Source organism: Anopheles moucheti, chromosome X (genome assembly GCF_943734755.1).
Source record: "Anopheles moucheti chromosome X, idAnoMoucSN_F20_07, whole genome shotgun sequence".
NCBI lineage: Eukaryota > Metazoa > Arthropoda > Insecta > Diptera > Culicidae > Anopheles > Anopheles moucheti.
In genome coordinates this window covers 8,794,405-8,822,124 of record NC_069142.1, presented here as the reverse complement: position 1 = coordinate 8,822,124, position 27,720 = coordinate 8,794,405, and the positions used below count along the sequence as shown (strand labels likewise).

The following is a 27,720-nucleotide window of genomic DNA, read 5'->3' as shown; positions in this document are numbered from 1 at the left end:
TTTCGCAATAATAAAGATACATTTTCCTTCTCACGTGGGGATGGTGTGCGTGGCTCATCACTAAAAGAAAAAGAAGAAACTCGCATTTTTGGATGTTTTGGTTATCCGTAACTAATCCTCTTGCAGGCAGCTGTGTTATGTGCCTGCAAATGGAAGAAGAAATGATTATTATAACTGCACTGTTGGGAATGCTGTTTGTTTTACCGGCCAGATCGGTATCTGGCAAAATACTAGTATACTATTCATCTCGCTTGCCGTACCGGGCACATCCGTCCCTTAGTGTTGTGTCGTTGTAAAACACCCACACACACAACCATGAGGGGTGTTTGAGGAAAAAAACAATACACACAATAATAATATTTCTAAAGCCAAACACTAGCTAGCTTACATGCATTCACGATGCAATATACTCGTTCGTGTAAAACCCTGCAAATGTCTGATTGTAGTCATTAGCGCGCCTAGACACGAAGCGAACCTCAATCCTCTGTATATTGGTAGTAAATATTGGTGATGAAACTAATATTTTAAAACAATATTCAAACGTGTACACGCAGAAAACGGCGTTACACAGCAAACGACAAAGAAAGGCGAAGCGAATCTGTGTGAAAACTTCATCTACATCTGTAACTGTTTCGCGTGTACGTATGCGTCTTCTAGCACACGCAGTGTGTGTGCCCTTTTTTTCCATTCCCAAAAATTCCATTCCAATAGAAGGGACAAATAATGATGCGCTGCTGCTTCTCGCTTTTGTAAATGAAGCCAGAGATTAGCAGGGCACTAATTCCCCCAAAGAAAAAAAAAACAAAGATATCAACCCCCTATGGCCGGGGGGTGGGTCCCCCCCAGTAATATGAGCCACTTATAAACCTGCCTATCACACGTACCGGACGCTTTATCACACATACACACACACACACACACATACATCGATATAAAGAATAAAGAAAAAAGTAAAAGTGTCCTCCAGCTGGACATCCCTTCATACGCACGCTCGGCTCCCTACTCATTATCACTGATGCCGGCACACTTTTCCTCCTCCAGCATGGCGTCGAGCTCATCCGTGAGGTTCGCTAGCATGTTGCCGATATCGTTCAGCACATTGGTACCGTAGATGTCCTGCGAGGAAGTTACTGCTGCTGCTGCTGCTGCTGTGGATGCGTCTTCGTTTGCCGCGCTCGGTACAGCGGCCGGCTGTACGGCCGCAGTAGCGGTCGATGATGAGGTTGGTGCAGCCGACGGCCCAGTAGACGCCGCACAGGGCGTTGGTGTTGGATTGCTGCTACCGCAACCGGCCGTTGCTGCAACCGGTACCGGCTGGGTGGTCGATGGTGATGAGAGCTGCTGCTGTATGCAGCCCGTCGCCAGCGTGGTCGTGATCGAACCGGTCAGCGACGACGAGGACGAGGAAGAGGACGACGAAAGGTTGTGCAGTAGCAGTGGATGCTGCTGTGCCGGGACGCCCGCCTGGTAGTGATGCTCCATCCGGTTTAGCGACGAACGCTGCTTTATCGTGCCGGCATTCTCATTCGCGAACGGTATCTGATCGATCGATTCGAGGCTCGAGTTGGATTTGTTGTCGTGCTGACCGCACACCTTGTGCACCTCGACGGTCGTTTGCAGCGTTTGGCCGGCATACCCCCCGTACGCGTGGGGAAGATGCGGCCCCCCAACACCGACCACCCCGCCCGGCCTAAGCGTCGGTGGCGACGGGGTCGACTGGGTGGACGAGGAGGTGGACGCGTGATGGTGGAGTAGCTGCTGCTGGGAGTGCGATTGTAACAGCATGGATGGGTGGTTGTGGTAGATGGGTGGCGGCTGTTGCTGTGCGCCGACCGCAGAGACGGCAGGGCTGCCTGCAACGGGCGTACCGGTGTCCTTCGCCACCAGCGTCAGCGTGTGGTGATGCAGGTGATGATGCTGGACGGCATAAGGCGAGCTGGTGTAGTTGGCAAAGTGCATCGCGTCCAGGGCCGCCGTGGCCATCTCGACGTTTTCGATCTGTCCGAGCAGCGGTGGCATCGGCATCGGGACGGGATAAGCAGCCTGTTCCGCACCGTCCCCCCCATCCATCGCACCACCACCACCACCGGTCGTACCACTGTCCAGTGCCGGCGACGGAAGCTTCAGGTTGTTGGCCACAATCTTGGCGATCGGCCGGTTTACAGTGAGACCGCGCCCACCACCCACGGTCGTTGCGGTGGGTTGTGGTCCGCCGAGCAGCGCCAACCGGACGCCATAGTTGTTACGCTGGTGCTGCCGTGGCAGTGTGCCGCCACCCTGGAAGTACTGCTGCTGCTGCTGCTGCTGCTGATGCTGCACCATCTGCTGATGCTGCTGGACGAACTGCTGCTGGTGCATCCAGCTCGGCTGCTGCTGTCCACCCTGCGACCCAACGAAACGGTGATGATGATGGTCTTCCGCCAGCGCCAACAGCGCGGATGACGACTTTTCGTTCGTCGGCGTGATGTCGCTATCATCGTACGAGCTGCGCCGATAGATCGCCTGCGTACCGTCAAAGTGTACGTGCGGGTACGTTATCATCTGGTGGTGCGATGGCATCGTGGTGATGTGGCCGAAATGGTGCGCCGGATCACCGTTGGTACCGGCCGTCGCCAGCGCCGCTGACGGTGGCGGTGGAACCGACTGCTGCCGCAGAAAGGTACTGTACGAGCCCGCCACCGCTAGATGGTGCTGGTGTTGCTGCTTGGACGAATCCGACCGGAGCCCGATGCTCATATCGTCGTAATGTGCGCGTACGTGCCCAACCCCCCCTGCCGGCGAACGGGCAATCGTCGGCGACAGGCCGTAAGCGGCCAAACCAGCGGAACCACCCATCATCTTCCCGCTAATGATGTCCTTGACGCGCTTGATCGCGAGCAGTATCTTCTTCTGATGGCCCAGCTTCACGATGCCGATGTCTTCGAGATCTTCCCAGGTGAGCTGCGTCACGTCGTGGACGGTCTGGTAGCCCTGGGCTAGCAGCGGCTGAACATACTCCTCGAGACGCAGCAACCGCAACCACTCATCGATCGAACCGGGCACGTAACCCGGCAGCGCATCCGGCAGCTTCAGCGCGTCAATGTGCCGCTTCAAACGTTCGCGATGGTTCGGCTTCCGGATGCCGATCGCCGTCAAATCTTCCGGTGTCATCCGCGCGATCGTTGGCAGATCGTACCCGGCCTCGAGAAACAGGTACGTGTACTCGTGGAAGTGGATCTCCATCAGCCACTCCGAGATGACATCGTGATCGGTCCGGCTGCCGCTGGACGAATGGTTGCTCAGGCGGTGGCTACACCCACCGGCCCCGCCGGTAGGGCCACCACCGCTACCCGAGCCGATCGAGCACGAGCTGACGGAGCAGCGTGGCGACGACAGTACGCCGTAGCTTCCGACACCGCTCACGCTGCGATTGGACGAGTTGGAAGCACCGGTGAGATAGGAAGAGGCACGCCCCGAATCCAAGCTGGCCGTTGAATGGCGCGAGCCGGAACCGGCCGACCCGGACAGCGAAACCGGACTGTCTCGGCCGGGCGATTGCGTCAGGTCGATGCCCTGATCGTCCAAACCGTAATCGACGATACCGTCCGGGCCGCAGCGCAACATCAGGCTGGACGGGGCGGCTGTCGTTACACTGCCGGCACCTACACCACCAACCGTACCACCTGCCGGGCCGGCCCCGGCGGTTGAACCACCACCACCGGCGGCAGTAGTTAGCGGGCCCGTTCCATTGCCACCAGTTCCGCCCGGCTCCATCGTCAGTTGCGGCTGGTGGTGATGATGGTGATGCTCCAGTATGACCGTACCGGCCACCACCGCCGTCCCACCGTTCCGACCCGCACCGTCACCCGTGTCGTAGATCACTGCCGTCGGTGGACCGCCGCCTCCGTTACCATTGCTCAGCCCAATCTTGCCGTACATGTCGGGGACGGCCGGTGGCATCACCTTCTTCGCCTGCGGTACACTTTTCGATTGTCTTGACATACCTGCGCCCGTGCTGAGGCTTAGCTTTCGCATCGTAGCAACGACAGCGACGTACCGGCCGACGACTTCTCCGTGCAAAGCGAACGATTCTCCTGCTGCTGCTGCTGCTGCTGCTGCCGGGCCGTGTATTGCTGCTGCATGTGCACTGCCGTTTATTCGATGCTGTGTCCTTTTCGCTAGCCCCTTTCCGTGTACCGTTGAGAATGTTCACACACCGCACTAAAAACCGTTGGCAAGACCGCCTCAAACACAAATTCCAAACACCTACACTGCTCGCTGCTGGGGAGTTTTGGCAGAACCGAACGATCCCGGTGCGCGCTACGGCACCCACAGAACGACTGATGCTTGCCCGTGGAGTGGCTTTCGCGATATACTCCCGAGCGCCCGTTCACATTCGAAGTTTTACTGCTTTCGCGACCGTACGCCCTCGCTCTCTCGCTTATGCGGTCCCGTGTCCGCGCATTAACCTTTGTGCTGCACTTTAGCGTGTAGCCGCCGCTTCGGCCGCGTCGGTGTGTTTCGTTGCAATGGTGCGCCGCTGTAGTTTGCGCCGTTTTCTTTCTTCTTCCGCTTGCTGTTAGTGCGAAATACCTTCACCGGCTCTTTTGCTGTGTTTTTAATTGTTTTCCTATCGGCTCTCGCTGTGTGTTGCACCGCGGCTATTTTGCGTGGCGTGGTTCCTAAAACAAAAACACAACAAACAGTACATTATGTTATTAGAATCGTAATTGCAACATCAATGGAATTGCATCGAATGTTATAATACCGCATGATGCGAATACGAAGCAGCACCTCGATAGTAGATCGATTCGGTTGATAAAAACTTGGAAGGTTGTTGAAAGCAAACAAATTATTGTAAACAACAATATCTGCTAATTAACAGCAAATAAGTGCCGCGTTGCAATCGTAAAACAGGCGATAAACGCAAAAAGGTAGGGCAACAATTAATACGCTTTTACTATGCTATGATGTTTGTGGTTATATTGTTCTTTGAAAATGAAAAATTTAAACACTTTCATTTTGTATTGACTTACAGGGTTTTCAAATGCTATTTGCGCATTTTAAACAATCGATGAAATAGTGTTGTATTCCTTGAGTAGTAATTTTAACTAAAAAAAGAAGAATTTACCCGTTAACAACTGATGAACTCTTTTAACGGCAAGGATATGGTTTATAAAGTAATGCGGTGTCGCTGAAGAAGTAGATACGGTTATTTTTTATTTAATTTTAACATCTATTTCCCTATCTATTTTTGATATTTAATTCGAGATATGCGGAATTTTAAGTTAAACGGAACGGCACCGAACTCCATTGAAATGATAGTGTGTTATACTTATTTGTTTATTAAGCTAAGATCCCAGGGACAAAGATCGTGTAATCTCTACAAAAGACCATTTTTGGTCTGTATTTCAACTCATGTTTGAAATTTGCTTCTGCTCAGTGAAGCTAGGGAATACATCTTCATATTTCTTCTATAAATACTCCAGTTTACTAATAATATTAAATACAGATTTGCACAGCAAACGCTCAACTACTGCAATTTGTTATAGAACCGTCAACTAATGACCATTTGTTCTGAATGTTTGAGATCATTTGTCATACCCTTTGAACAGTATTTAAATAAAGTTTAATATTTCTCCTTTTTCCACTTCCAATAAGCTGATAAGGGAAATATCGTAATGATATTCACATGCAAGTCAAAAATGATGCTGCACAGTTTCAATGCATGCCAGCGCCACTATCGATGGCTCGACACCTGAAGCAGTTAATATTAAACATTAATATGATCAACCCTGTATCAACCCGGACAGTGTGCCGTGCAATAAAGGTATCATTCAATTGCATAAAAAACATCCTCATCTCGTTCACCATTCGCGCCCCATCCGTCCACCATAAAAGACGAGCACGGGGAAAAATAAAATCGCCATAAAAACTCATTCGCTCAGCCAGCGGAGACCATAAACAATCACCCTGAACTACGATCACGGCGGAATTTTTTATTTTATATTTTTGCATTTGTCTTCCTTGAGGTTCGCCGTGGAGTAGCGTCTTGTAAAAGCGTTTCGCCGGGACGTTCGTCCATGATGCATTCGCTATTACACCCCCACCGAATGGGGCCGACGCCTTCGATAACAGAAATATTATAAGCGTAATTTAGCTTGACTGGCACTGCGAAAGGGAAATAAACTTCTGCCCGCATTTGATGCGTCCGAGATGCAAATGTCGAACTGCAGCGGTTACCCGCCTTTGCTCGCATTAGTTCCACCCGGCACACGGGCGCAAAAATAGGAAGATAAAATTCAATCATCTAAAATACCCTCTGACACCGTGCCAATTCGGGATTTTTCCACCACTGCAGTGTGTCGATGCAATTTTCCATCCATATATTTTATTTTACTTTTGGCTTCCCGTTTTGTTATTGTTGTTGCCTCGCTTCGTTCCCTTGCAAGTGCAATACAACCGGGTGAATAACTCCGGCACGGGAAATGCGAAAGCATAACGAAATGGCACTCGCGAACGATTTAATGCAGTTGCGCATCTTAAAATAAATAAAAAGAAAAGAAATGCATTAACGGGTTCCAGTCGCCCAAGCCCGGCTATATCCAACGTTGCTGTTACGAAACTGAAGTGTAAAAGTGTTGTAGAATCTTTACTGGCGATGCATGCTTGCTGCACGTGGCCGCACAGATTTCACACACGTGAATGTCGTTAAAAACGGGCGCGCACGGTAACATCGTACGATGGAGATGTCCGTCAGTGAAACGATCGGAAAAAAAACAACACAACTTTAGCGCCCCGGCTGCACGGTGCTGCACTGCAACGGGCAGTAAAAATGGGAACCATAAAAATAAAACAACATGCACACACAACGTTAAACCTTCCACCACCATCACCACCCCAAAAAAAAACGATTAAAATAATCTTTCAGGAGAAGACGTTTCTTCGATTTTGTCTGCGTGTGCTGGTGATGTTCTGGATGGATGCAGCTGCTATTGCTGGCGCAGGTTGTAATTCGCTTCAGTTGCAATAAAACACCGCTCGGGGCGTCGCTCTAAATCCATCCACCTATCGACGGATCGATCGTAATCGATCGTAGAATTATTAACGGCCAAACATCGGGCGCTTCGGTTTTATCGTACCGTGGTGGAATTAAGTTCTCATTTCACGCGGAAAACATAAACAAAATGAAAAAAAAGACTTGCTTCCAAAGCAAATGCCATAAATATGATGACGGGGGTAGTTAGAACACTCTGCAGCTTAAAGCATATTTTCAATTTGATGTTTCTTAATATAAACGTTAAGAGTAGGAAGGGGAAACTATCGATTCTCTTCTCGCTATTACGGTGCTTCGATCAAACTTGGATTGATGAAGTAGTGCGAGTCAGAATGTCGCAATGATTGCTAAGAAAAAGATCTGTTACATACAAAGAGTTCTAATCTCTTCTTGATTTTTCCCACTATATCTGCTTCTCTATCTCGTATAGCCAAAAGCCCTAAGTGTCTAACTAAATATTAAGATGATCTGAAGTAATAGATGAATAGACGAAGAGTTGGTAGACCAGAAATGGTAGGTCTTGAGGTTTTTGTGCCGATAAAGAAGAAAAATTCCACAAGAGACTAGAGAGACACAAAAGAACTTGAGAAAAAGATCGTGGTTTTTTCATTCCGACCACTGGGGAGATCAAAATTCAACTGTTTTACACATTTATAACAAAAAAGAAAAAAAAAACAATTAAATACAGGAAGTCCTCAGAGAAACCCTTCGTGATTTTCGTGACTATTTTGTGTTTAGAATAACTGTTAGGGACCCCAATTTTCAAGAGCATTTGTCGCCGGTTCCGCACGACGCGAAACGATAAAAAAATCACGTCCGGGTCCATGCTATGGTGCCAGAAATGATGGACCTCTTAAGCGGGATATGCCACTAAAGCAAATGCAGTGCTAAGCAGTAAATACAGATTGTACAGCAGAACTAATGAAACTCTCCGTGATGAGCTATAGCCAGCTGAGCAACAGTTGTTAAGGTAACACGTGAGTGAAAGAGTGATAATGTTATTGAAAACCGAATGGCTAATTTGTGTTTTAGCACCTACGATTATACTCGCCATTATTGATTGGTTTTTAACAGGCTAAAGTTTTATGAGGACTATTGTCGATTATGGCACCCATTACCGTACGTAGCGTATTAAACTTATTGGTGGTGCAGTAAATTTACCACAATTATCGGTTACTCTTCTATTAGTGGAACAATCTGGTATTAGCCTTGTAGTTATTTACTGCGTCTACGGTCTATCTAATAATATATCAATGATTTTAACGACATATTGGGTCAGGGATCAAATCTCGACTAGTCGTGCCCTTCAGATGCACGTTTTATTCAACTACGACTTATTCAAGTCACATAAAGCAACAGCACATTAGACATGCACAACCATATAAATGAGGATTGTGAGAGGTTGAACGATGGTGTCTTGGACGTCTTTTACAGTGAATGTGTTTGAATGCCTTCGCCACTCAGCGGGCGCCGGTTCCACGCAACCGAAACGACAAAAGATCATGTCCGAACCCGGATCTCTCGTACACAGTGCTGACTATTCCAGCTAGAGGTAAATATCGTTAAAGAAAGCCAGAAATGGCAAAGCTCTTGAGGAGAACAGGAAGACGGACTGTTGCTAAGATTCTATCCGGATTGTTCACGGAAAAGCAAGGACTGACTATTAGGCTACGTGGTAATAATAAGTCTATTATAAGTAAGCCATCTATCGCAGACCTAGCGCACATTCATAATTTTTCTTCTTCTAGCTTTGTGGACGGTCTAAAAGAACCATCCGGAAGTATGTCTGATGTCTCATCTGAATCCTCTTAAAGTGTGCTCGTGGTACGCAGTTGGTTGTGAGTTGATAGTTGACACAGTTGCCATGGTTGAATTGGAATCAAATGAATGCACAGCAGATTCCTGTGTGATCAGAATTTCCAACCTGCTCAATGATCTTAATTGACATTGTCGGAAACAGCGGCAAAGTTCTCTACCGTCGTGCAAAATACAACATTGCCTGACGGGGCTTTATCTTACCGTGGCTTCTGCGTTACGCCGTTTTATCAGTTGCTTCTGCACAAAACAAATGGGAAACGACGCATTGCAAGCAGAACGAAGCGGTAACGAGTCATTCTCGCCCGTTTCCTACCTCAGCGAGATAGATAGTTGATAGATGTTATAATGCCATCCGTTGAATGATATTGGATACAGGTGTGCGGCACATTCGCGATCGCAAAATTCCGTCGCTTTTGTATCGCGATGGAGTGCTTCCGTCCTCTGAAGCGAAACCGACGCAGAAACCTGAGTTATCCGGTATCCGTTGTAGCGCAAAGCAAAATACACTACAGCCGCTAAATACCTTTCCGCCGTGTGCGGCCGTTAGAGCATCCGGCTGTGGTGCAGGGTTCCCACCCAATGTGCGATTTTGCTGTTTGCTATATGTTTTGGCAGCCGAATTGTACCGGGCTCTGTTATGTGACGGACACGAAACAATCGTTATCAGCGGTGAATGAAGCGGCTCAGATGGTGATGAAATGCAGTATTGTTATTCTGTTTTTCTTTAGGATTTTTTGTTTTGTTGGGCAAGTCGCTACCATCCTAATGTGTCTTGCGGCCACAGCGCACGATGATAACGCCACCGAGGCGACCTTTCTTTATCAAAATCGCTACAAAAGAGTGTAAAGGACGTTTAGTGTGCTCGCACTTACCTTCGCAAAAATGTGGACGTTCAACGTGCCAGGTGCATTACGTCTGTTGTGATGGCGGTGTTTTGTCAGGTCATCGTGTCTGCTGATGGGGATTGATGGACTGCCATTTCTTGCAGAAACTGTCCTGTTGGGATCGATTGATCTGTGGTGTCCGGTTTTTTTTTTTTTTTAGTGTACCAGTCTAGCCGCACTACAATGGGGCACCTTCTGTCCGGCCTCACGCAGGGCCCCAGTTCTTGCAGGGCAGCTTTCCACACTGCGCAACACACACATACGCACACTACGATACACCGACAAACGCGCGCGCGTGCACTTTAATACAAAAAAAAAATCTCCCCGAGAAAAATCGTCGCACTTTCTTCGGCCGCTAGTTGGAAAAATCTTCCCTATATAAGGCGCATCACCGTGCGGAATCGGGCCGCAGTTGAAATTATTATTGATAAACGTTTGATTGGTGATAATGGTGGTCGCGCTGCAACACACTCCGCCACTGCCTGTTTTTTTCCGTTTCTTTACTTTTCTGCCTTTCGCCGGAACACGGGAACTGCTTACCACACGCGCTGCGCGCACCGTACGTATTGATGGGAACAACTGGCCGTGCTCGTGTTTGCGCTCGATGCGTCCTCTCGCGTACGGCCGATACGGTGATGCGTGTATAGTCGGTTGATGGCCGTGCGAGCGAGCAAGCGACAAATGCTCTCCCTTCCAAGCAGCGCACACTCTTTCCCACTTTCTCCGAGCAACGCAGTGGGTCGCTCTCTCTTTCTCTCTCTTGCGCGCGCGTTCGTGAAAAGTGCTTCAAGCTTAACCTGCACTCTGCTGGAAAGAGACACACTGCAGCCGAACTTCTCATACAAACACACACATCAACGTGCGGGCGCCTGCTTTAAACACTGTATTGGCAGCCGGGAGTGTGCGTGTGCGCAAGTAGCACGGCAATAGGAAGTTAAGGGAGACAAAAAAAAGAGAGAAAGAGAAAAGGAGATCGAGAAGATGAAAGAGAAGAAACAAGAAACACAAAAACAGTTAGTTTAAGCTGCTAAACAACACACTACTTTTCCACACATACGCACTCATAAATATATATCCCAAGAAAACTCTTCCCTCTAATCACACACACACTACGAATGTGCATGGATTGCGTCCTGTTTTTTGTTTGTTAAAAGCTCTTCAAGAAACGAAATGTTCGTAAAGTGGGAAAAGAGAGAAAGATCGTTCTTGCTCTTTCCCACACTCTTACTGTATTTCCCTTCTCGTGAGATTTGGACGCTGCGTCAGCAATAGGTATTATTGATATGAATCTTCTTCTGTGTGAGTGTGTGTTGGTTTCGTTAAGTGTTTGAACAAAAGCAAATAGTGCACCCGTCGCATACATCTTGCAGGGTGTTCAATATTCCAGCGTAAATGAGTGAAACAAAAACCACTCGCGCACACATACACCAACCCATTATGAATGTAGTGCAACTACAACACTTTTTTATGAGTGTTTTCTTCACCTGCTATACACAACAAAAAAGCGATTAGAACAATCGCGTCTTTGTGTGTGAATAAAACGTTTTTTTTGTTCACCACCATCACACATTATACAGCAAACAATTCACAAAGAGAGAGAACAAAAAAAATCGTTGCACTAGAACAGGTCGCTCACCCGCACGGTGCGTGAGCGGTCGTTGTTTTCTTTTTCCACAAACCCTCCACCCCTTAACCCTTACACAACGGACTGGACCAGTGCAGTCTCTGATGATCAGGTACAGCACCGACCGTTCCGACCGTAACCATCTGCAGCCAAGATGAGGTTAAAAATCGGTCAAACTGAATGGGAATGGCCGCTTCTTCGGCATCTTCCGTTGTACTTACGTCGAAATAAGGAAACGGTGCACAAATCGAGAACTCCTGGCCACTGATAAGGAGATAAGACGGCCAATTTCTGCCATACGCCTAACGGGGTGCGTATTACTGCCGTGGCCCACACGGTATCTCACAATACGCTGACAAGCGGAGCTTGTTTATTGAGTGTACGCTATGTCCATCCCCGTTTGACGTTTGCTATGGGGCCGTGGACCGTGTGCGAGAGCGAGAAAGAGAGACAGAGAGCAGTTTGCTGTCATTGCCGCTAGCGTCCTCTAGTGTGTAAAATGGGTGCAGCATGTCATATTCATGATTAATGTATAACTACAAGTGACAGAGGTTGAAGGTCCTATTATCTATTATTCGTCGAGTCCCGTTGAGCACGGATAGTCGGCGTTCAACTGTACTAATTTCGGATTTTTCCAATTATTGGGAGTCATAAAATATTAAGGAATCATAATTCTTTGAGAGGTAATGAATCTTTGAAGAATCAAGAATCTTTGAGGAGTCATGAATCTTCACAATATACATTCAGAGTCATTCATTCAACCCAAAGATGCATTCAGTGGGCCTACAACGTCTCCTCTGTCCATGTGGGTAACATAAAAGGGCTATACGAGCTGGGTCGTCCGGCAACAATCTAATGAGCTACCAGACCCTTTTTTCAGCGTCTTATTCACTTATACAATAATGACTCCATCGTACACCTCTTAAAGTATGTCATTATAGCGGAACTTCCATTGTCCTTCCTCTCATATGGAACATAAACTCCTTCTGCACATATTCCTCTCGAATACAAGTAAGCGAGTTTCGTTAGTTTTGAACAAAGTCCAAGTCTCGCAAAGGTATGATATCGCAGAGGTATAAAATTTCTATACAAGGATCTATAAAGGTCTAATGAATCAGTGTATTTTTTTTTATGTGGAGTAAGGGGAATTGGGTTTCTTCAAACAAGCAAACGTAAAATTACATTAATGTTTTTGTGAAGTAAAATAAATAGGAAAAAATGCATCTTAGTCGTGCCGTGAAGACACACCTTCATTGTATGCACATCGCTGCAGCTGTCATTCGTTTGTTGTTGTTTTGAGTTGGGATTGGCATTTGACACTTGCTGCAGTAGAAATTTTCCCCGTCTGTGATGGGAGCTGTGGACCAGTGAGTAATAATACCAAAGGTGAGAAAGCAACACAGTAAATAAAATCGCTCACTGTTGCCTGAAATTCACTGCATGTGTGTATCTGATTTTCCTCCTGTGCGGTGCTCTCAATGTGCTGCATCTAATTGAATCTCTTTTGCACTATTCGCTTCACCCTCCGTAGATTCCCTTGTCACAGCTCTACCCGGAAGGCAAAATGTCCCAGAAAGAGTCGCACCCGGTGGAGATGGGACCGATCGAACCGCACCAGCGGCTACAGAAGCTGGTTGCGGACAGTCAACGCGTGTCGATCGATCCGACCATGCCGATCAATCGGTACTACCGGTCCGGGAATCAGATCGTCGAGACGGCGGACCGTTCACTGCGGGATGGTAACCTGGAGAAAGCGTTCACCTTTTATCTTCGGTTTGTGACGATCTTTGTTGAGCTGATACTGGACCATCCGGGGTATAAGTCGGTACCGCCGACGGATAAGCAGCAAACGAAAGAAAAGATCAAGAAGATAATGCCACGGGCGGAAGAGATACGGAAGAAGCTACTGGAAAAATACACGACGGAGTACAGCCTGTACCTAGCGCAGTTGAAGCTCCAGGCAGAACAAGAAGCAAAGGAGCACGAAGCACGGAACAAGGCGGCGGCTGCAGCTGCTGCAGCAGCAGCTGCAGCGGCAGCATCGAAGGCAGCTGATCAGCAACCCACCAAATCCACCGGTCCATACGCACCAAGCGCCCCGAGCCACGTAGCAGTTATCTCCGACAGTGACGCGAAGTTGATCGATCAGGTGCTTTATCCGAGCGAATTTCTCACCGATCGCAGTCAGGCAACTGGACTACCCGGGACGGGACTCCTACTGGCCGGTGACGAAAAGCAAAAGTTCGATCGCTCGCTCAAACCAGTACTGCCGGTCACACCAACACCAACGGCCGGCTTCCGTTCGATTATCGTACCGACAGATACGATGCAAAAGTTTCTCGTACTGGCCGCCGGCAACACTGGCTCTAATCTGGAAACTTGCGCAATACTCGCCGGCAGCTTGACGCAGACCGGGTTCACCATAACCCATTTGATATTTCCAAAGCAGACCGGTACCTCGGATAGCTGCAATACGATGAACGAGGAGGAGATTGCGGTCGTGCAGGATCGGCACAACCTCATCACGCTGGGGTGGATACATGTAAGAACGCTGCGTCTCATTTCGATTGTTTCCGTGTTTCTGTTTTATTAACTTTCCCTTTCGCCCACCTTCAGACACACCCCTCACAGACGGCATTTCTTTCGTCGGTAGATTTACACACACACTGCTCTTATCAGCTAATGCTGGAAGAAGCGATTGCGATCGTCTGCTCACCAAAGTATCGAGAGTAAGTCCAGTTTTCAATCAGATTTCTCTTCAATCAATAAGCGACGAACTTTTCTTCCTTAGAACTGGCTTTTTCAATCTCACACCGTACGGGATGGATTCAATATCGCAATGTCGACAGACGGGATTCCATCCACATCCTACCGGTCAACCTTTATTTACCGTACGCATCGAAAAAGGGCGGAATCACCCTTTCGCCTTGGCACCTCGTCGACTAACTGGCTCTTTTATTTACTTTTAGGAAGCGCAACATATAATACTGAGCGACGCTGTTGCGGCACGTGTCATTGATCTGCGATAAATAAGTGTACTTATGCTTTACCTCCACAAGCAAAGGAAGGACGTGAGTGCTGATTCGCCTAAAACGTAGGAATCACCTGCTGCTGTATGTGCGAGTGCATGTGTGTGTGTGTGTTACGCTTATATTTGTATAATTGTTAAAAATCGCCTGTTGCCGCCTCTATCACACGCACAAACTTCACGATGTGTGACGAACCCCGAAACGTAAAGAACATGCGCTCATCTAAATTAACATGCCGATCTTGCACGTTTCGACTACATTATTTTGTGATTAAAAGAGAAGAGACAAAAACATTTAAGAAATGCGTCACACTGAACAGTAATAATGTAAATTGCATCAGCTTTAAGTCGCTAAATTATTAACACAAACAGCAACTCAATACGAATCAATAATAAGAGCGATTACGATTGTGTAGGAGACGCTTTATTAAAGCGAAGCAAGCGTGAGAGCACGGCCAGTTGTTTAGGGTTTAGGTTCATCCTTTTTTCCGTACGCGCTGTAAAGCATAAAGGCACACCAAGCCACACTAACCATCATCGGCACGTGAGCAAATCGTGCCCAGCAAAGTATTTATTTCGCAAATATGATAAGAGTAAAAAGTAAAAAGGCGCGCGTTTAGGTAAATTTGCGTTTAAAAGAAATATATATATATATATGTGTATACATGGTATACTCACACGTCTTGCTTGTTAACAATCAGCTCCCGTACACGAGCGAAACGAACGAATGAAACGGCTTTATCAGTTATGACCCCTTCTGATAGTGCGTTTAGTCGTACGGTGAATGAGCTGTCCGTCGCAGCCTTATGAAGCAACACGTCAACATCTGAACGATTCCTGGTAAGGCATCAGTCGGGAATCCTAATCATGTGTACCAGCCATATTCTTCCGACCCTGGCCACCGCCAGGATGTCTGCTAAGGCAAACAATTCACCCAGCTTGTGGTTCATTCTCCTCTCATCTATCTGTTTTCCTCAAGACTGATATAGCCATAGACGATTTGTTGTCCGAAGATACGATCGTATTAAGGTAGCACAACTCCTCTACTACATCGAGATCATAGCCTCCTATGGGTCTTATCGCAGACAGAACCTCCGAGAAATAAGTAATTCATCTTCGTCGCGTTGATGTATGTTCGATGAGATCGAATTGGATAGCAATTCGGTGAGACAGGAAAGTTCGTTGAGATTATCAGCGAATCTCAACAACTACATGGGGTTGAAGTGAACAGATGACGGATTGGGATTTGATGTGCTGGACTTTTTTTTGGGGATCTGCTTTAGATTGAAGATTTGATCGGTGATGGATTTCCCTCCAACAATGTCCAACTTGATAGCTTCTGCTGTGCAATCTGTGGCTGCCAATGCATGACGGGCGCCAAGTATCTCTGCCACGTGCAGAACTGCTGACTTGGTATAATTTAGTTGTTTAATAGTTCCTGATGACTTCGTCCAAGAAAGGCGCGAGCACTGCGCCTTGTCCGGTATCTGCAGCATTCGCTCCGTAAATTTACCCATCACCAGCAATCGAGCAAACAATTAATCATTTACATAATTTACAAAAACCAAGAAGCAAGAAAAATCAATGATCCTTTTGCATAAAAAACGAAACAAACAAATAAAACAAGGATTTTGACAGTCGACAGTTTTCTCGCTTCTCCAGTTTGACAGTTGTCACCAAAGGGCAAACATGCCCTACGAAAAAGTGGGGGGAAAAACAATAGGAAAAGTCTATCGATGTGCAGTGTGTGTGTGTGTGCGGGGGAGGGTGTAGAAGTACGGTAGGAAGTTGCCACCCCTCACCCCCTTAGCCTTACACCAACACACAACACACCGCACACAGAATACAACAAACAAATAGTAAGCTAAAGCGAGAGGGGTTTGTTTTAATCAGTTTTGCACACCGTTGTTCGCAATTGACACAAGCGGAGTTTGCATGGCAGTTGGACTCGAGCAAGCGATTAGTGCGGCCACCGGAGAACGGTTTGCTCAAGTTTTGAATCGGTACAAAACGACAGTGGCATAAGCAGATCTATTGATACACAGACTAGGGCAAGATTAGAGGTTAGAATCAGAAAAAAAAAATAGAAGAGAAGAGACAGGCTGGTATATTTGTTTTCTTGTTTTTGCTCCAGCAGTGAGATTTTCACGGCTCCTTGGCTGTGTGTGATTATCATTATTGCCAGCGCCATCACACGTGCGTGTGTGTTGGTGCACCGTCCGTGTGCAATACGGCCCCGCACGGGGTGCCAGTTAACAACGATCAAAGAAAAACAACACAAAACAACAGAAACGTCGACAAAACGGCCCTGTTTCCCACCCTCCAGACGTACACACCCGGTGCGCGCACCCACTACCATCCATCGGACGGACGGTGCAGGTCCGGCCCGTCAGATTCGTCGTCGAGGTCGTACTGATTACGCTCTCCTGGCGGGTGTAATACAGCAAACGGAACCGTAACCGGACGGTTGTTACAAGCAATCTTTGCGCGACGCGGGGTTCGGTGTGTGCGTGTCTACGCGGAACGAGCGAGAACCACGGCGGTAATCCGACGAATATCCGAACGACCGGAACATCCATCATGAAGCTGGAATCACGACCAATCACGGAGGTAATTTTTTGGCAGGAAAAGGGACGACCAAGGGTAAGAGTGCGGGGCAGGAGAAGCCCATTTACATGTGTTCGGTTCGTGTATTGATCCTTCCCGAAAACAACAACAACAACAACAACCAAAATCCCAACAACCGCTTTGACCTTCCTATAGCTGCTGGTGAAGGAAAAGGAACATGTTGCCGCAGTCACGGCAAAGATAGCAAGGATGGAATCCCCTTTCTTGGTGCCGTTTTTACCAATGGCACCTGCCGGAGAAGCCGGACACGATGAATCACATCCATTATGTGCAAGATCCCTAATCAGCTCCCGGGCCCTAATGGGACAGCTTTGACAATCGACCCGTCGAAGCCGACTGATCGATTGGAAACGTTGAAAAGGCACAACCGAAACTCGCGCGGGTTTTGATGAGACCGATTCTGTCCCCCCGAGACCCCCCAACCCCCGGTGGGGCACATCTCGCAAAAGGTGTCTCGCAGTTTGCGGTGCAGAGAAGCATATCGCCCATATTTGCCTGCATAAAAGGGGCTCCGGTGCCTCCCTTTGCTTACTCGCGTGATGAGTGTTTTGTTGTTTTTTTTTATTTATTGTGCCTGCTGCTTGCTGCCGTTAGCCTCCCTATCTCCGCTACGGTTACTTTAAGGTCAGATATGACGTTGGTGGCGGTTGTTTTTCACTCCTTTAAGAGTGCCGGGGTTTGGTTTTCTTTTTACTTTGTTTTGTTTCATGTTTGTTCCACCGCAAGGCTGGAACTGGATCACGAAATGAGTTTTAAGTTTTCCTAATCGCTCCATCATTTGTTTTCTTCTTTTAGTGTACCATGATTAAGCTCTTACTGAGCAAAGAAATTAAAAAAAAAACAAGTGGCAGAGACAGAGTAGGAGGGTTTTGGGGGCATGGAAGTCCCTGGATCTGTCTGTTTGGTCTGTCCTAAACAGGATTAGCTGTACGGTTTGATGAACTCCGGCGAAATGAAGTGGAAGATAAAGCCGAATCCTGAGAGGAGTTACACCATTGATAGTAGCTCGTGTTTGATCTGCAGCTGATTATCTGCACTGCCCTTTGCCCTTTTTGGCAGGGTGTTTGATTGTGTGCTTGATCCAATCTTCCAAAGCATGACATCGAGAATCCTATTACCTAACGCCACCTTTTTCTTTCTTTGCTGATATCACGAAAGCGGCTTATCATCCAGCAGCCTTTGGTATCGCCTTTATCTGCTACCAACAGCACTATTGCTAGCGACGTAGAGATAGGTCAGGTCACCTTGTGCGCCCCCTATTTTCTAGTTGGGCCTAACTCACCTAACTCACCAATAATGCACGGTTTGTTTCGTTTATGTGCCATCCGTTCGGAATTCTACTGACTTGTCATCTTCATCTCCACAGGTTTCTGTGGACATCCAACCTCGCACACACGCACACACGCACACATGATGGCAACTTTGGGGAGATAAGCGGCAAATCTGAGCATCGCTTGCGCAACTGTGCCTGTGGCGAACAATTTGCACACACTATTGCCCCGATAGACCGAGACCCAAAGATAGACCAGACCTCACGCGACTAGCGATCCAGCGCACGCGGGCGGTGGTGGTTCACGCACCGCATACGTGCGATGTTGTCGCAGGGGCGCAGGCGCAAGTGGCACTAGTTGTTGCATTTGCGAACACAACGCATGTCGGTGTCGGACATTCGCAAGGTGTCTCGGTGGTGGTTGTTGGGACGATGCAAAGAACAAAACACAAAAAAAACACAACCACAGGACAGAAAAACAGGGACAGGAGAATGAAAACAAAAAACAAAAAAAAAAGCCAGGGAGGAAAATTGTACGGCCACCCGCTTGATTTGTTAGGACCGCGCGCACTGACTCATCCCCCCACTTGCCATGCTAGTGGTAAAACACTTGCGCTTCAAGCGCACGTACTGTAAACGGGGTGTTTTCCACCCAGTGCTGAGCAGCTCAGTATGCGACTGTTTCCCGCCCGGTACAAATCGCGCACGGTATCGTCCTAACGCATAATTTTTCTTTCCACCATTTCGAGCAATTTTTTGGCAAGTGAAAGTGAGCGGCAAAAGCCGATTCTGATGCGCAGATTCGTTTGCGTTCTTAACGTTGTTTGCCTAACCTGTTTGCTAACGCCAAAAGATCAAAAGAGACTTCAGACGCAGAGTGTTTCTAGCAACTTGTACCATTTCTTCCTATTCGTGTGTATGTGTGTGCTGGAATTTGTGCGAGTAGTTGTGTCCAAGTAGTTGAGTCGCATCCACAACCAATTCTGTAGCGGACGATCAGATTCCGCGAAGGGATCTTCATTTGATCCTCAAGTGTTTTAGTCCGGCATTGGTTTTACCACCACACCTGTGCGTTTGTGTGTCCTGTGTGGCTGTGTGTCCGTCCTTGTGTACAACGAAACAAATCACCCACCAACCACTATGACTAATCCGGCAGGCAAAGAAAAGGCACCCGAGGAAAAGGATGTGAAAGTGTGTAACACCTTTATGTTTGTGGGGGAGGGAGGGCGTAGATGTGACCCTCGGCAACCTTTACTTACATAACCAAAACGTACCAAATTGCGTAATGTAGTAGCATCAAAATAAAACAATAATTTATTGTTTCCCTTCTGCCCCACTCGTTTTCCCCCCCTTCCCCTTTTATCCCGTTCATGTCTAAGCCACACTCAAGATGGGGAGGGAAAACACAGTAAACTTCACACCTATCGGCTAATAGCGGCCAGCTAATGAACTGTTGCCTGCCGTACACTGGGTGCACTGGTTTCTCACCCTGTTTTCACACCTCGCTTTTTTCCGTTACAGAACCCGATGCATATAAAGCGTGCGTCCACGGAGAAGCTGCGTGAAATCTTTGGCAAATATGCAACGCAGCAAGTGAATGGCGAACCGTATATGACCAGCGAAGACTTCGTGCGGAGCTTTCTCGGACAATCGTACAATGAGGTGACTGGGTCGTACCGTCGTGTCAAACGCATCGAAAGCCTTTGCATTTTGGCGCTATCAAACGGGCTGGCAAACTGCTGCGACAACAATCAAAATGCACGCGTCGCACAGTAGTTGCCGGGCAGCATCACGCGCGTCGCGTGTGCCTTGGTGTATCACACCCGTGTACCAGCAATCGTTTCCATCTCGTTCTCATCTCTGTCCCTTTCTCTCTCTCTCTCTCACCGTCCATTTGTAGGAATCGATCAAACTAATCGCCGGTATTGCCGACACCAGCAAGGATGGGCTCATCTCGTTCGCCGAGTTTCAGGCGTTCGAGGGTCTGCTCTGCACACCGGACGCCCTGTACAAAACCGCGTTCCAGCTGTTCGACCGTAACGGTAACGGCTCGGTCACGTACAGTGAGTTTGTCGATGTTTTCAAAAAGACAGATCTGCACGCTAAAATACCGTTCAAACTGGACGGCCCTTTCATACAGCTTTACTTCGGCAAGGACCGGCAGCGTGTGATCAATTACGTCGAGTTTAGCCAGTTTTTGCACGACTTCCACGAGGAGTGTGCGATGGAGGCGTTCCGCTTGAAGGACACCTCCGGTTCCGGGTTTATCTCGGCCCTCGACTTTCAGGACATAATGGTAAACGTGAAGAAGCATCTGCTCACTAACGAGGTGCGCGATAACTTGATTGCGGTAAGTTTCCTTTTTTCTTGTTGTTGCGTGAACGACACAGAATAACGGTAGCAATATTACAGGTAACCGAAGGGCACCGGGTGAGCTTTCCCTACTTTATGGCATTTAATTCGCTGCTCAACAATATGGAGCTGATCAAGCGCATTTACCTGAACGCGACCAGTGGCAACCGGGCGGAACCGATCACCAAGGATGAGCTGTTGCATTCCGCGCAAACGATGAGCCAGATAACGCCACTGGAGATAGACATACTGTTTCAGCTGACCGGCGTCATACATCAGAGTGGGTACGTGTACTGTACGCAAACAAAGCCTCCATATATCCCATCCGGTGGTATTAATGTACCGCCTGTCCCAACAACAAAAATCTACATAACCTTTCCCATCATTATAATGTGTTCCACGTATTTAACCTTTTTACGTTATTTTGCTTTCCTTAACAACTGTTTCTGTGAACGTTATCCAATACGTTGTCGTATGATCACTGTCAACTGTGCTTTTCAATATCGGTTTCCTTCCTGTTTTTTTTTTTGTTATTTATTTCCGTCCTTGATGGTATCATTTGGTGGTGGCCTAATAACACGCTCTATTAGGGCGTTATGTGAGGCTGTTTTATTATTTAATTCGTCGATCGTTTAAACGGGTTTTGTCTGCTCAGTCTAATGGCAGTTAAACGGTGATTAAAATTAGCAATCGTAAATGTGAGCTAGTGTTGGATGTTAGGCCCTTCGTTCAGTCAGAATTAAGAGTCGTTTGTTATCGATTGAACAGGGTAGTAAAATGAAACTTTAGCAATTTCCATAATGAACACTTTTATTACAGGGTTTTCCGGTTGATATCATCACTGTTTGCTGTCTATTTCGCCATATGGTTATTTGTGTGTATGTAGCTCTCTTACATACGTATTCTTTTTCTTGAATTCTTCACTTTACTGTTTCTCTCTCTTTCTTTGGTATATAATAGTATATAAGTCTTTAAATTAGACGAATTGACGACTTTGAGTGTATCTAATGAAGACTTATGATTTATTTTAAAGATATATAACTATTTAAAGATGTATATACCTCCAGACAATCAAAACTCGTTGAAGATTCATAATTATCCAAATGTTCCTAATACTCTGAAGCTACATAAATTAACAAAAATCTAATTTTCCTTTTTAGCAACAGTTTTTTTTTAATATGCTTATGAAAAGAGGAGAGTTTGTATTTTCCAAGTGTATGTGATTGTTTCACTACAAATGTAAAAGTTTACAGCAATTCAGTTGAATTCAATCGCAAAATCCCTGTACTTCCTTGGAGGCTATTGTTAATTCAAAATTAATTTGATTTTAATTTCGCGGCTCGACTCACCAAAGAAAGTGTTACTGGGTGTATTTAATATATATTTGCCGAGTCGAACTTTGCCGACAACTTAAGCTTATAGTTCGCCATCCTTCAACCTCAACCGTTAACCATCATTTTCTTTTGTTGATTGCATTCTGTTTTCTCCCGTGTCCATCTCTCTTGCTCTCCTTTCTGTTTACTACACATCATAATATATTTATTCACCCGTTCGCATCGTCGTCGTCACCGTCGCCTTCGTCAACGTGCTCGTCGTTCGTCCTCATTCATCATCTTTCATTGATTGTACACGCACGAAATTTTGCAATGTATTATAAAAGTATTATCAACGACAAACATACAAACAAAAAAAACAGGCGACAAAAAAATAACCCTCCCCCAATAGTAATGTGTTGCCTGGCGCTGTTGTTTATGTTATGATGTTGCGGACAAGCGGATTATGTGCATTTGCAAGTGTGCAATACCGTTCTTTGTTGCCGAGGCTTAACGCTCGCGCAGAACAGCATAATGCAGACATACACACTCGTACTCACCGTTCGATCATTATGGTAACACTGTTCAGATAGCAAGGTATATAACATCATTTTTACACATCCTCTGTAATACTACTACTACTACTACTACTACTACTACTACTACTCTGCTCTGCGAATTTTTGATTGTGATTTTATGTTAAAGTTTTTTGTTTCCTTTAAAGCGTTCTCTGTGTGTTCGTTATTTCGATTTGTGTTGAAAGTTTTCAGTTTCTTTCGCAATAACTCATGTTTAAACCAAACGAAGAAAACAAACAAAAAAAAACAAACAGTTTCTTTTCCAGTTGTGTTACAACAACAGCAAACCGTACCTTTACACCATGTCGAAGAACAGAACCAAACCGCACAAAAGCAAAATCCAAAACAAAGAAGGCAAAGAAAGGCAAACTTCATGTACAAAGCAGAATGTTAAATTGGATGTAGTGGCAAGATAGTAAAAAATCTCCTCCTTATGCGTTCTTTTGCCTACGGTGAAATTACCATACTTTTCTCTTTCTTTTTTTCTTTTCTCTCTCTTTCTCTCTCTCCCTTTTCTTCTACCTTTTTCACGCACAACCTGCCTCGCGAAACGAAACTTGTTCGATTATTCCAAACTTATTAAAACGGCCCACCATTCACGAAACACACACATGTACACATACATACACACAAACACTCACACAAAAACAACCAAAAAAAAAACAATCACCAACAATGTCAACTAATCAACCGTTTTTTAAAATCAACTACTAACCCGATATACTAACCGATCACATGCAACAACTGTGTTGTGTAGTACATCCATTTGGTGGCGGCATAGCAAAACGATAGACAAAAATAGGCAAGTGCAAAATATTCCCAAATTCCCTCCAGAATTAAAAACAAAACAAAAAAATCAACATAACAAAACAAAAAATAATAATTAATTCACGCAACGAAAAATTCCTCTTGTATTTATTATAGCATTGTTAAAACACAAAAAAAAACAATCGAAAAATTTATCACGTTTTGCCAAGTGAAATTCCTTTCTGTTTTGTTTACTACACCATTGCTAATTTATAAAAAGAAAATCGAGAAAATTTAAATGTAAAAAAAATAATAATTAAGTATATATTATTTCCATTGGTTTGCTTTTGTACCGTGCCGTAATATGTGGGCTGCGTAAGGTTTGAATGGTTTTTAGTGACGCTTGTTTCCCTTGTTCTGCATTGTGTGTTTATTGTTTTGCTTACAATCATTATTAACAATTTATTCAAACTCACATCTTGCCGCTCCCTTTTTGTTTGCGTTACGATGTTTAATATAGATGTGTGTGTTTTTATGTTTGATTTTATTTAAAAAAATAGTTTTACATAAATGTTTGGTGTGTTTTATATCTCTTTGGATATATAATTCAATTTAATTTTAATTAAACTAACTTCTCCAATCATAAAATGTATTCATATTTTATTTAAAAAGATTCATTACTGCTTTTTTTAATTCGTAGCAGCTTTACTTAGTATCGTAGTATTGTTTTTTTTTCTCTGTTGTTATTGCAAATCGCAATAGGATATTTTTATCAGCCGAAACCAAAACGTGTCTCGGAACCTTTATTGCGCCCGTGGTTTATATTAATCGTATTTTTTTCTCTCTCCTTTCCTCTTACATCCCACTGACAGACGGATCGTGTACAATGATCTTAGCAACATTGCGCCGGAACATTACATTAAGAACATCACGCATCGGTTAGCAGAAATCAAAGCCGTCGAATCGCCCGCCGATCGGTCGTTCTTGATCCAGATAATGGAGAGCACGTACCGGTTTACGCTAGGTTCGGTTGCTGGCGGTAAGCTGTTTTTAACGGTACGATCGCAGAGCAACAATCGCTAAACACTATCATTTCCTTTCTGTTTATTTGTAGCTGTCGGTGCCACGGCGGTCTATCCGATCGATCTGGTGAAGACACGCATGCAAAACCAGCGTACCGGTTCGTTTATCGGTGAGGTGGCGTACCGGAATTCGTGGGATTGCTGCAAGAAGGTGAGCTCACCGGGCCGGTGGAAGATGTTTGACGAACTAAAAACAAACTGTTGCCTTTTGTTTCCGTGCGTAGGTCATCCGGCACGAGGGCTTCCTTGGGCTGTACCGTGGTTTGGTACCGCAGCTGATGGGTGTCGCACCGGAGAAAGCGATCAAGCTGACGGTGAACGACTTTATGCGGGATAAGCTGACGGACAAGCAGGGCAACATTCCGCGATGGGGCGAAGTGCTTGCTGGCGCTTGCGTAAGTAAACTCTGGCGATAGAATCTCGACGCACCGCTACAGGTTTAAATGATTTCCCGACATCTGCTCCTGTTCGGTGCCTTTAATAATCATCTCAGACCTTTTAGTCTCATCTATATCATATCATCTATCATCATTCCCAACCATTCCTTTAGCTTGACCTTAGTTTGTAAGCAATATTTGTGAAGCTAAGAATTCGACACAATTTTAATCACACAATGAAACCATTACAGGCCGGTGGTTCGCAAGTGATTTTCACCAACCCGCTGGAAATAGTGAAAATTCGGCTACAGGTGGCCGGCGAGATTGCGGGTGGTGCCAAGGTCCGGGCGCTCAGCGTGGTCCGGGAGCTCGGTCTGTTCGGGCTGTACAAGGGTGCGCGTGCCTGTCTGCTCCGGGACGTACCGTTCTCGGCGATCTATTTCCCGATGTACGCCCACACGAAGGCAGCGTTCGCGGACGACGAGGGCTACAACCATCCGCTGACACTGCTGGCGGCCGGTGCCATCGCTGGCATACCGGCGGCCTCGCTCGTCACACCGGCGGACGTGATCAAGACCCGGTTGCAGGTGGTGGCCCGTACCGGCCAAACGACCTACAGTGGGGTGATGGATGCGGCCAGAAAGATTATGGCTGAGGAGGGTCCGCGTGCCTTTTGGAAGGGAACAGTCGGTACGTACGTCTGGGGGTGTCTTTTCATGATCAGTCTTTTTTGTTATTTATTTACGGAATAATTCTCTTTTTACCGCAGCTCGCGTGTTCCGATCGTCACCACAGTTTGGTGTGACCCTCGTGACGTACGAGCTGTTGCAGCGCATGCTGTACGTAGACTTTGGCGGATCGCGCCCGGCCGGTTCTGACGTGGCGAAGGCAAAGGTTGATCTAGCCCGCGTTAATCCGGATCACATCGGTGGCTACCAGGCGGCCCTGCCCATGCTGAACGGCATCGAGACCAAGTTCGGGCTCAGCCTGCCCCGCTTCGGCAGTCCGGCACTGAAACGCCAAGCGTCCTGATAAGGTCCGTGCCATCGTGGATGGCCGGATGGACGGACTGTCGAGGATTTGTTATGCCGCTACTCTAGTTACGATATTGAACTTCCTAAGGAACAACAAAAAAATCACACACACATACAGGCGCAAACACACAGGCACTTATACATATACACAGAACAGCAGATATACATATTATATATATTGTGCGATTATTATACGCTACTACTACTACTACCACTTGCTGCTGCTACCAGAGCTACCGTTACTATGCACTGCTGCGACAACTGCAACACATTTTCGTGGTAACACGACGCAAAACGAATTTATCTCACCTCAACGCAATGCGCTCACCTTAATCTCACCATGAAAGCAACTTTTTCGGAATTGAACCTAGTAGCCTAGTACGTCCACGAACAGAGCGCCCGTTAGCGCCAGCCATCCAACCAGCAGGCAACCTGCTGTCCCCTCAACACGTCACGCGTTTCTACAGCGAATCGGATGTTGGTTGGGTTTTTGTTTTACTTTTTTATTGTTCTTCACCATCATTCGAATTCATTTTTGAGTTACTTTTTGTATTTTTTGTTTTGAAAAGTTGTTTTAAATATTATTGTTACTATACTTCCGGTCTCGGCAGTGATTTTTTATGGTACGGAACAGTAGAAAGGGAAGTAGGAAGGGTTTGTTATCAACACATATAACACATTCGCCTAGCATTTCGCCTAATTACGGGCACATTCTGGTTCTGCATTTGCACGTGCCATCACATACATACACACACATGGAACTGGCACCAGTTAGGACACAATTGAAAACAAAAGACTCCCAAAAAACAAAATGATGAACGCGTACACATACACACACACACCGTATTGCAAAGGATGCAGCGTGACTATTGAGTGGAATTGCTATCCGTCGTGTGTTTGTGTGTGCGCTCTCATAATGCAATAGTGAGCGAAAAAAACAAAAGGATTGGAAGAAAGGGAGCACAGGGATGGGGGGGGGGGGCGTGAAAGTGGGACAACAAACAAAATCAACAACAACAAAAAGAAACAAAACTACAAACGGGAAATGAAACAGAATCACCTCATCGCTAAAATAGTCCGATAAGTAGACAAATAAAATTATTATAACTAATAAGTGGAAACAGCTTTAATCATTGTTTCACATATTTGGGTGCCGATTCTGTATTCTTCTTCTTTTTTATGTAGTAGTAGTGTGTATGCTTTTATATTACCTTGCTCTTGGTGCCCCGTTTGATTGATGGTTGATAGAGTGATGGGAAACGATTGAATATTTGATTGTCTTTACGCACAATTTCGCCGGATGTCTTATCAAGCTCACGACGGTTAATGCTTTGGAGCAGTAACGCGCCTCAGATGCGGTCTTATTTATAACATACTCGGTGCGCTTTGTGGCACTGCTGGCGATGATCGACTACGGTGACCATTAGTGGTGGAAATCAACCCTAAAGCTTCTTAACCCTTACCGGAGCAATAGGGTTTAAACAAAAACAAAATGTGCAACTCGTCGAAAATGGAGAACAAGTGCTTTAACTTTCGGTCTAAGTCACACCAAATGGCTATGAAATACTTCAGTAAAGTGAATATATACATTTAGAAATTTGAAAAAAAATAAAACATATATTATTGAAAGGAAATGTTATACAGATATTGGATAAAGACTATTTTCATGAGATCCTCGTTGGAGCAACTGAATATATTATATAACCCTGTCTTTGAACAATATAAAAACTAGACTTTGAAATACCCAATAGGATTTCGTATAAATTCACCAATCACCAACAAAGAAGATTAAAATATATTGTGGAAGGTGTGTTAGATTTAAAAAAATGCAATTCTTTCGAAATTGGTGAGCGTTTTAATTTTGTAAGAAAGATGTTTTAACCCCAAAAACTTGTCATTATTTTGGTTATTAAATAAAAACGAAATCAGTTTTTTGTTAAAACTCACGT

At 46.0% G+C, this 27,720-nt stretch overlaps 3 protein-coding genes across 5 annotated transcripts; 2 read left to right on the top strand and 1 right to left on the bottom strand.

Annotated features, from left to right (window-relative positions):
- Window positions 1-821: 821 nt before the first annotated feature.
- LOC128306467 (uncharacterized) lies at window positions 822-11,656 on the bottom strand. Its single transcript, XM_053043991.1, has 3 exons — window positions 11,584-11,656; window positions 9,727-10,619; window positions 822-4,661 (listed from the first exon to the last, which is right to left on the bottom strand). Exon 3 carries the CDS (start codon window positions 4,012-4,014, stop codon window positions 1,000-1,002), a length of 3,015 nt encoding a protein of 1,004 aa, XP_052899951.1. The 5' UTR covers window positions 4,015-4,661; window positions 9,727-10,619; window positions 11,584-11,656; the 3' UTR covers window positions 822-999.
- A 1,054-nt stretch (window positions 11,657-12,710) lies between these two features.
- Window positions 12,711-14,687, top strand: LOC128306857 (STAM-binding protein-like A). Of its 2 annotated transcripts, none has more exons than XM_053044486.1 (5): window positions 12,711-12,748; window positions 12,894-13,904; window positions 13,979-14,091; window positions 14,154-14,253; window positions 14,332-14,687. In XM_053044486.1, exons 2-5 carry the CDS (start codon window positions 12,927-12,929, stop codon window positions 14,389-14,391), a joined length of 1,251 nt encoding a protein of 416 aa, XP_052900446.1. In that variant the 5' UTR covers window positions 12,711-12,748; window positions 12,894-12,926; the 3' UTR covers window positions 14,392-14,687. The 2 variants fall into 2 exon arrangements, with proteins under 2 accessions (XP_052900446.1, XP_052900445.1); XM_053044485.1 differs by having other exon boundaries at window positions 12,715-12,804.
- Window positions 14,688-16,198: 1,511 nt separating this feature from the next.
- On the top strand, window positions 16,199-27,650 carry LOC128307455 (calcium-binding mitochondrial carrier protein Aralar1). 2 transcript variants are annotated; one of them, XM_053045307.1, is made up of 10 exons: window positions 16,199-16,453; window positions 16,525-17,000; window positions 19,810-19,950; window positions 20,189-20,638; window positions 20,701-20,924; window positions 24,151-24,317; window positions 24,393-24,511; window positions 24,585-24,755; window positions 24,989-25,427; window positions 25,507-27,650. In XM_053045307.1, the coding sequence occupies exons 2-10, from the start codon at window positions 16,971-16,973 to the stop codon at window positions 25,767-25,769; spliced, it is 2,004 nt and encodes a 667-aa protein (XP_052901267.1). In that variant the 5' UTR covers window positions 16,199-16,453; window positions 16,525-16,970; the 3' UTR covers window positions 25,770-27,650. The 2 variants fall into 2 exon arrangements, with proteins under 2 accessions (XP_052901267.1, XP_052901268.1); XM_053045308.1 differs by lacking the exons at window positions 16,199-16,453; window positions 16,525-17,000 and having other exon boundaries at window positions 19,812-19,950; window positions 20,189-20,351; window positions 20,429-20,638.
- The last annotated feature ends 70 nt before the right edge of the window (window positions 27,651-27,720 follow it).

Excerpts from the sequence above, each read along its gene's own strand:
- LOC128306857 (XM_053044486.1), top strand. The coding sequence starts at position 12,927 with ATGTCCCAGAAAGAGTCGCACCCGGTGGAGATGGGACCGATCGAACCG. Across the intron at positions 13,905-13,978 it reads TCACGCTGGGGTGGATACAT|ACACACCCCTCACAGACGGC; the intron begins GTAAGAACGCTG and ends GCCCACCTTCAG. Across the intron at positions 14,092-14,153 it reads TGCTCACCAAAGTATCGAGA|AACTGGCTTTTTCAATCTCA; the intron begins GTAAGTCCAGTT and ends TTTCTTCCTTAG.
- LOC128306467 (XM_053043991.1), bottom strand. The coding sequence starts at position 4,014 with ATGCGAAAGCTAAGCCTCAGCACGGGCGCAGGTATGTCAAGACAATCG.
- LOC128307455 (XM_053045307.1), top strand. The coding sequence starts at position 16,971 with ATGAAGCTGGAATCACGACCAATCACGGAG. Across the intron at positions 24,512-24,584 it reads CGTGGGATTGCTGCAAGAAG|GTCATCCGGCACGAGGGCTT; the intron begins GTGAGCTCACCG and ends TTCCGTGCGTAG. Across the intron at positions 25,428-25,506 it reads CTTTTGGAAGGGAACAGTCG|CTCGCGTGTTCCGATCGTCA; the intron begins GTACGTACGTCT and ends TTTTTACCGCAG.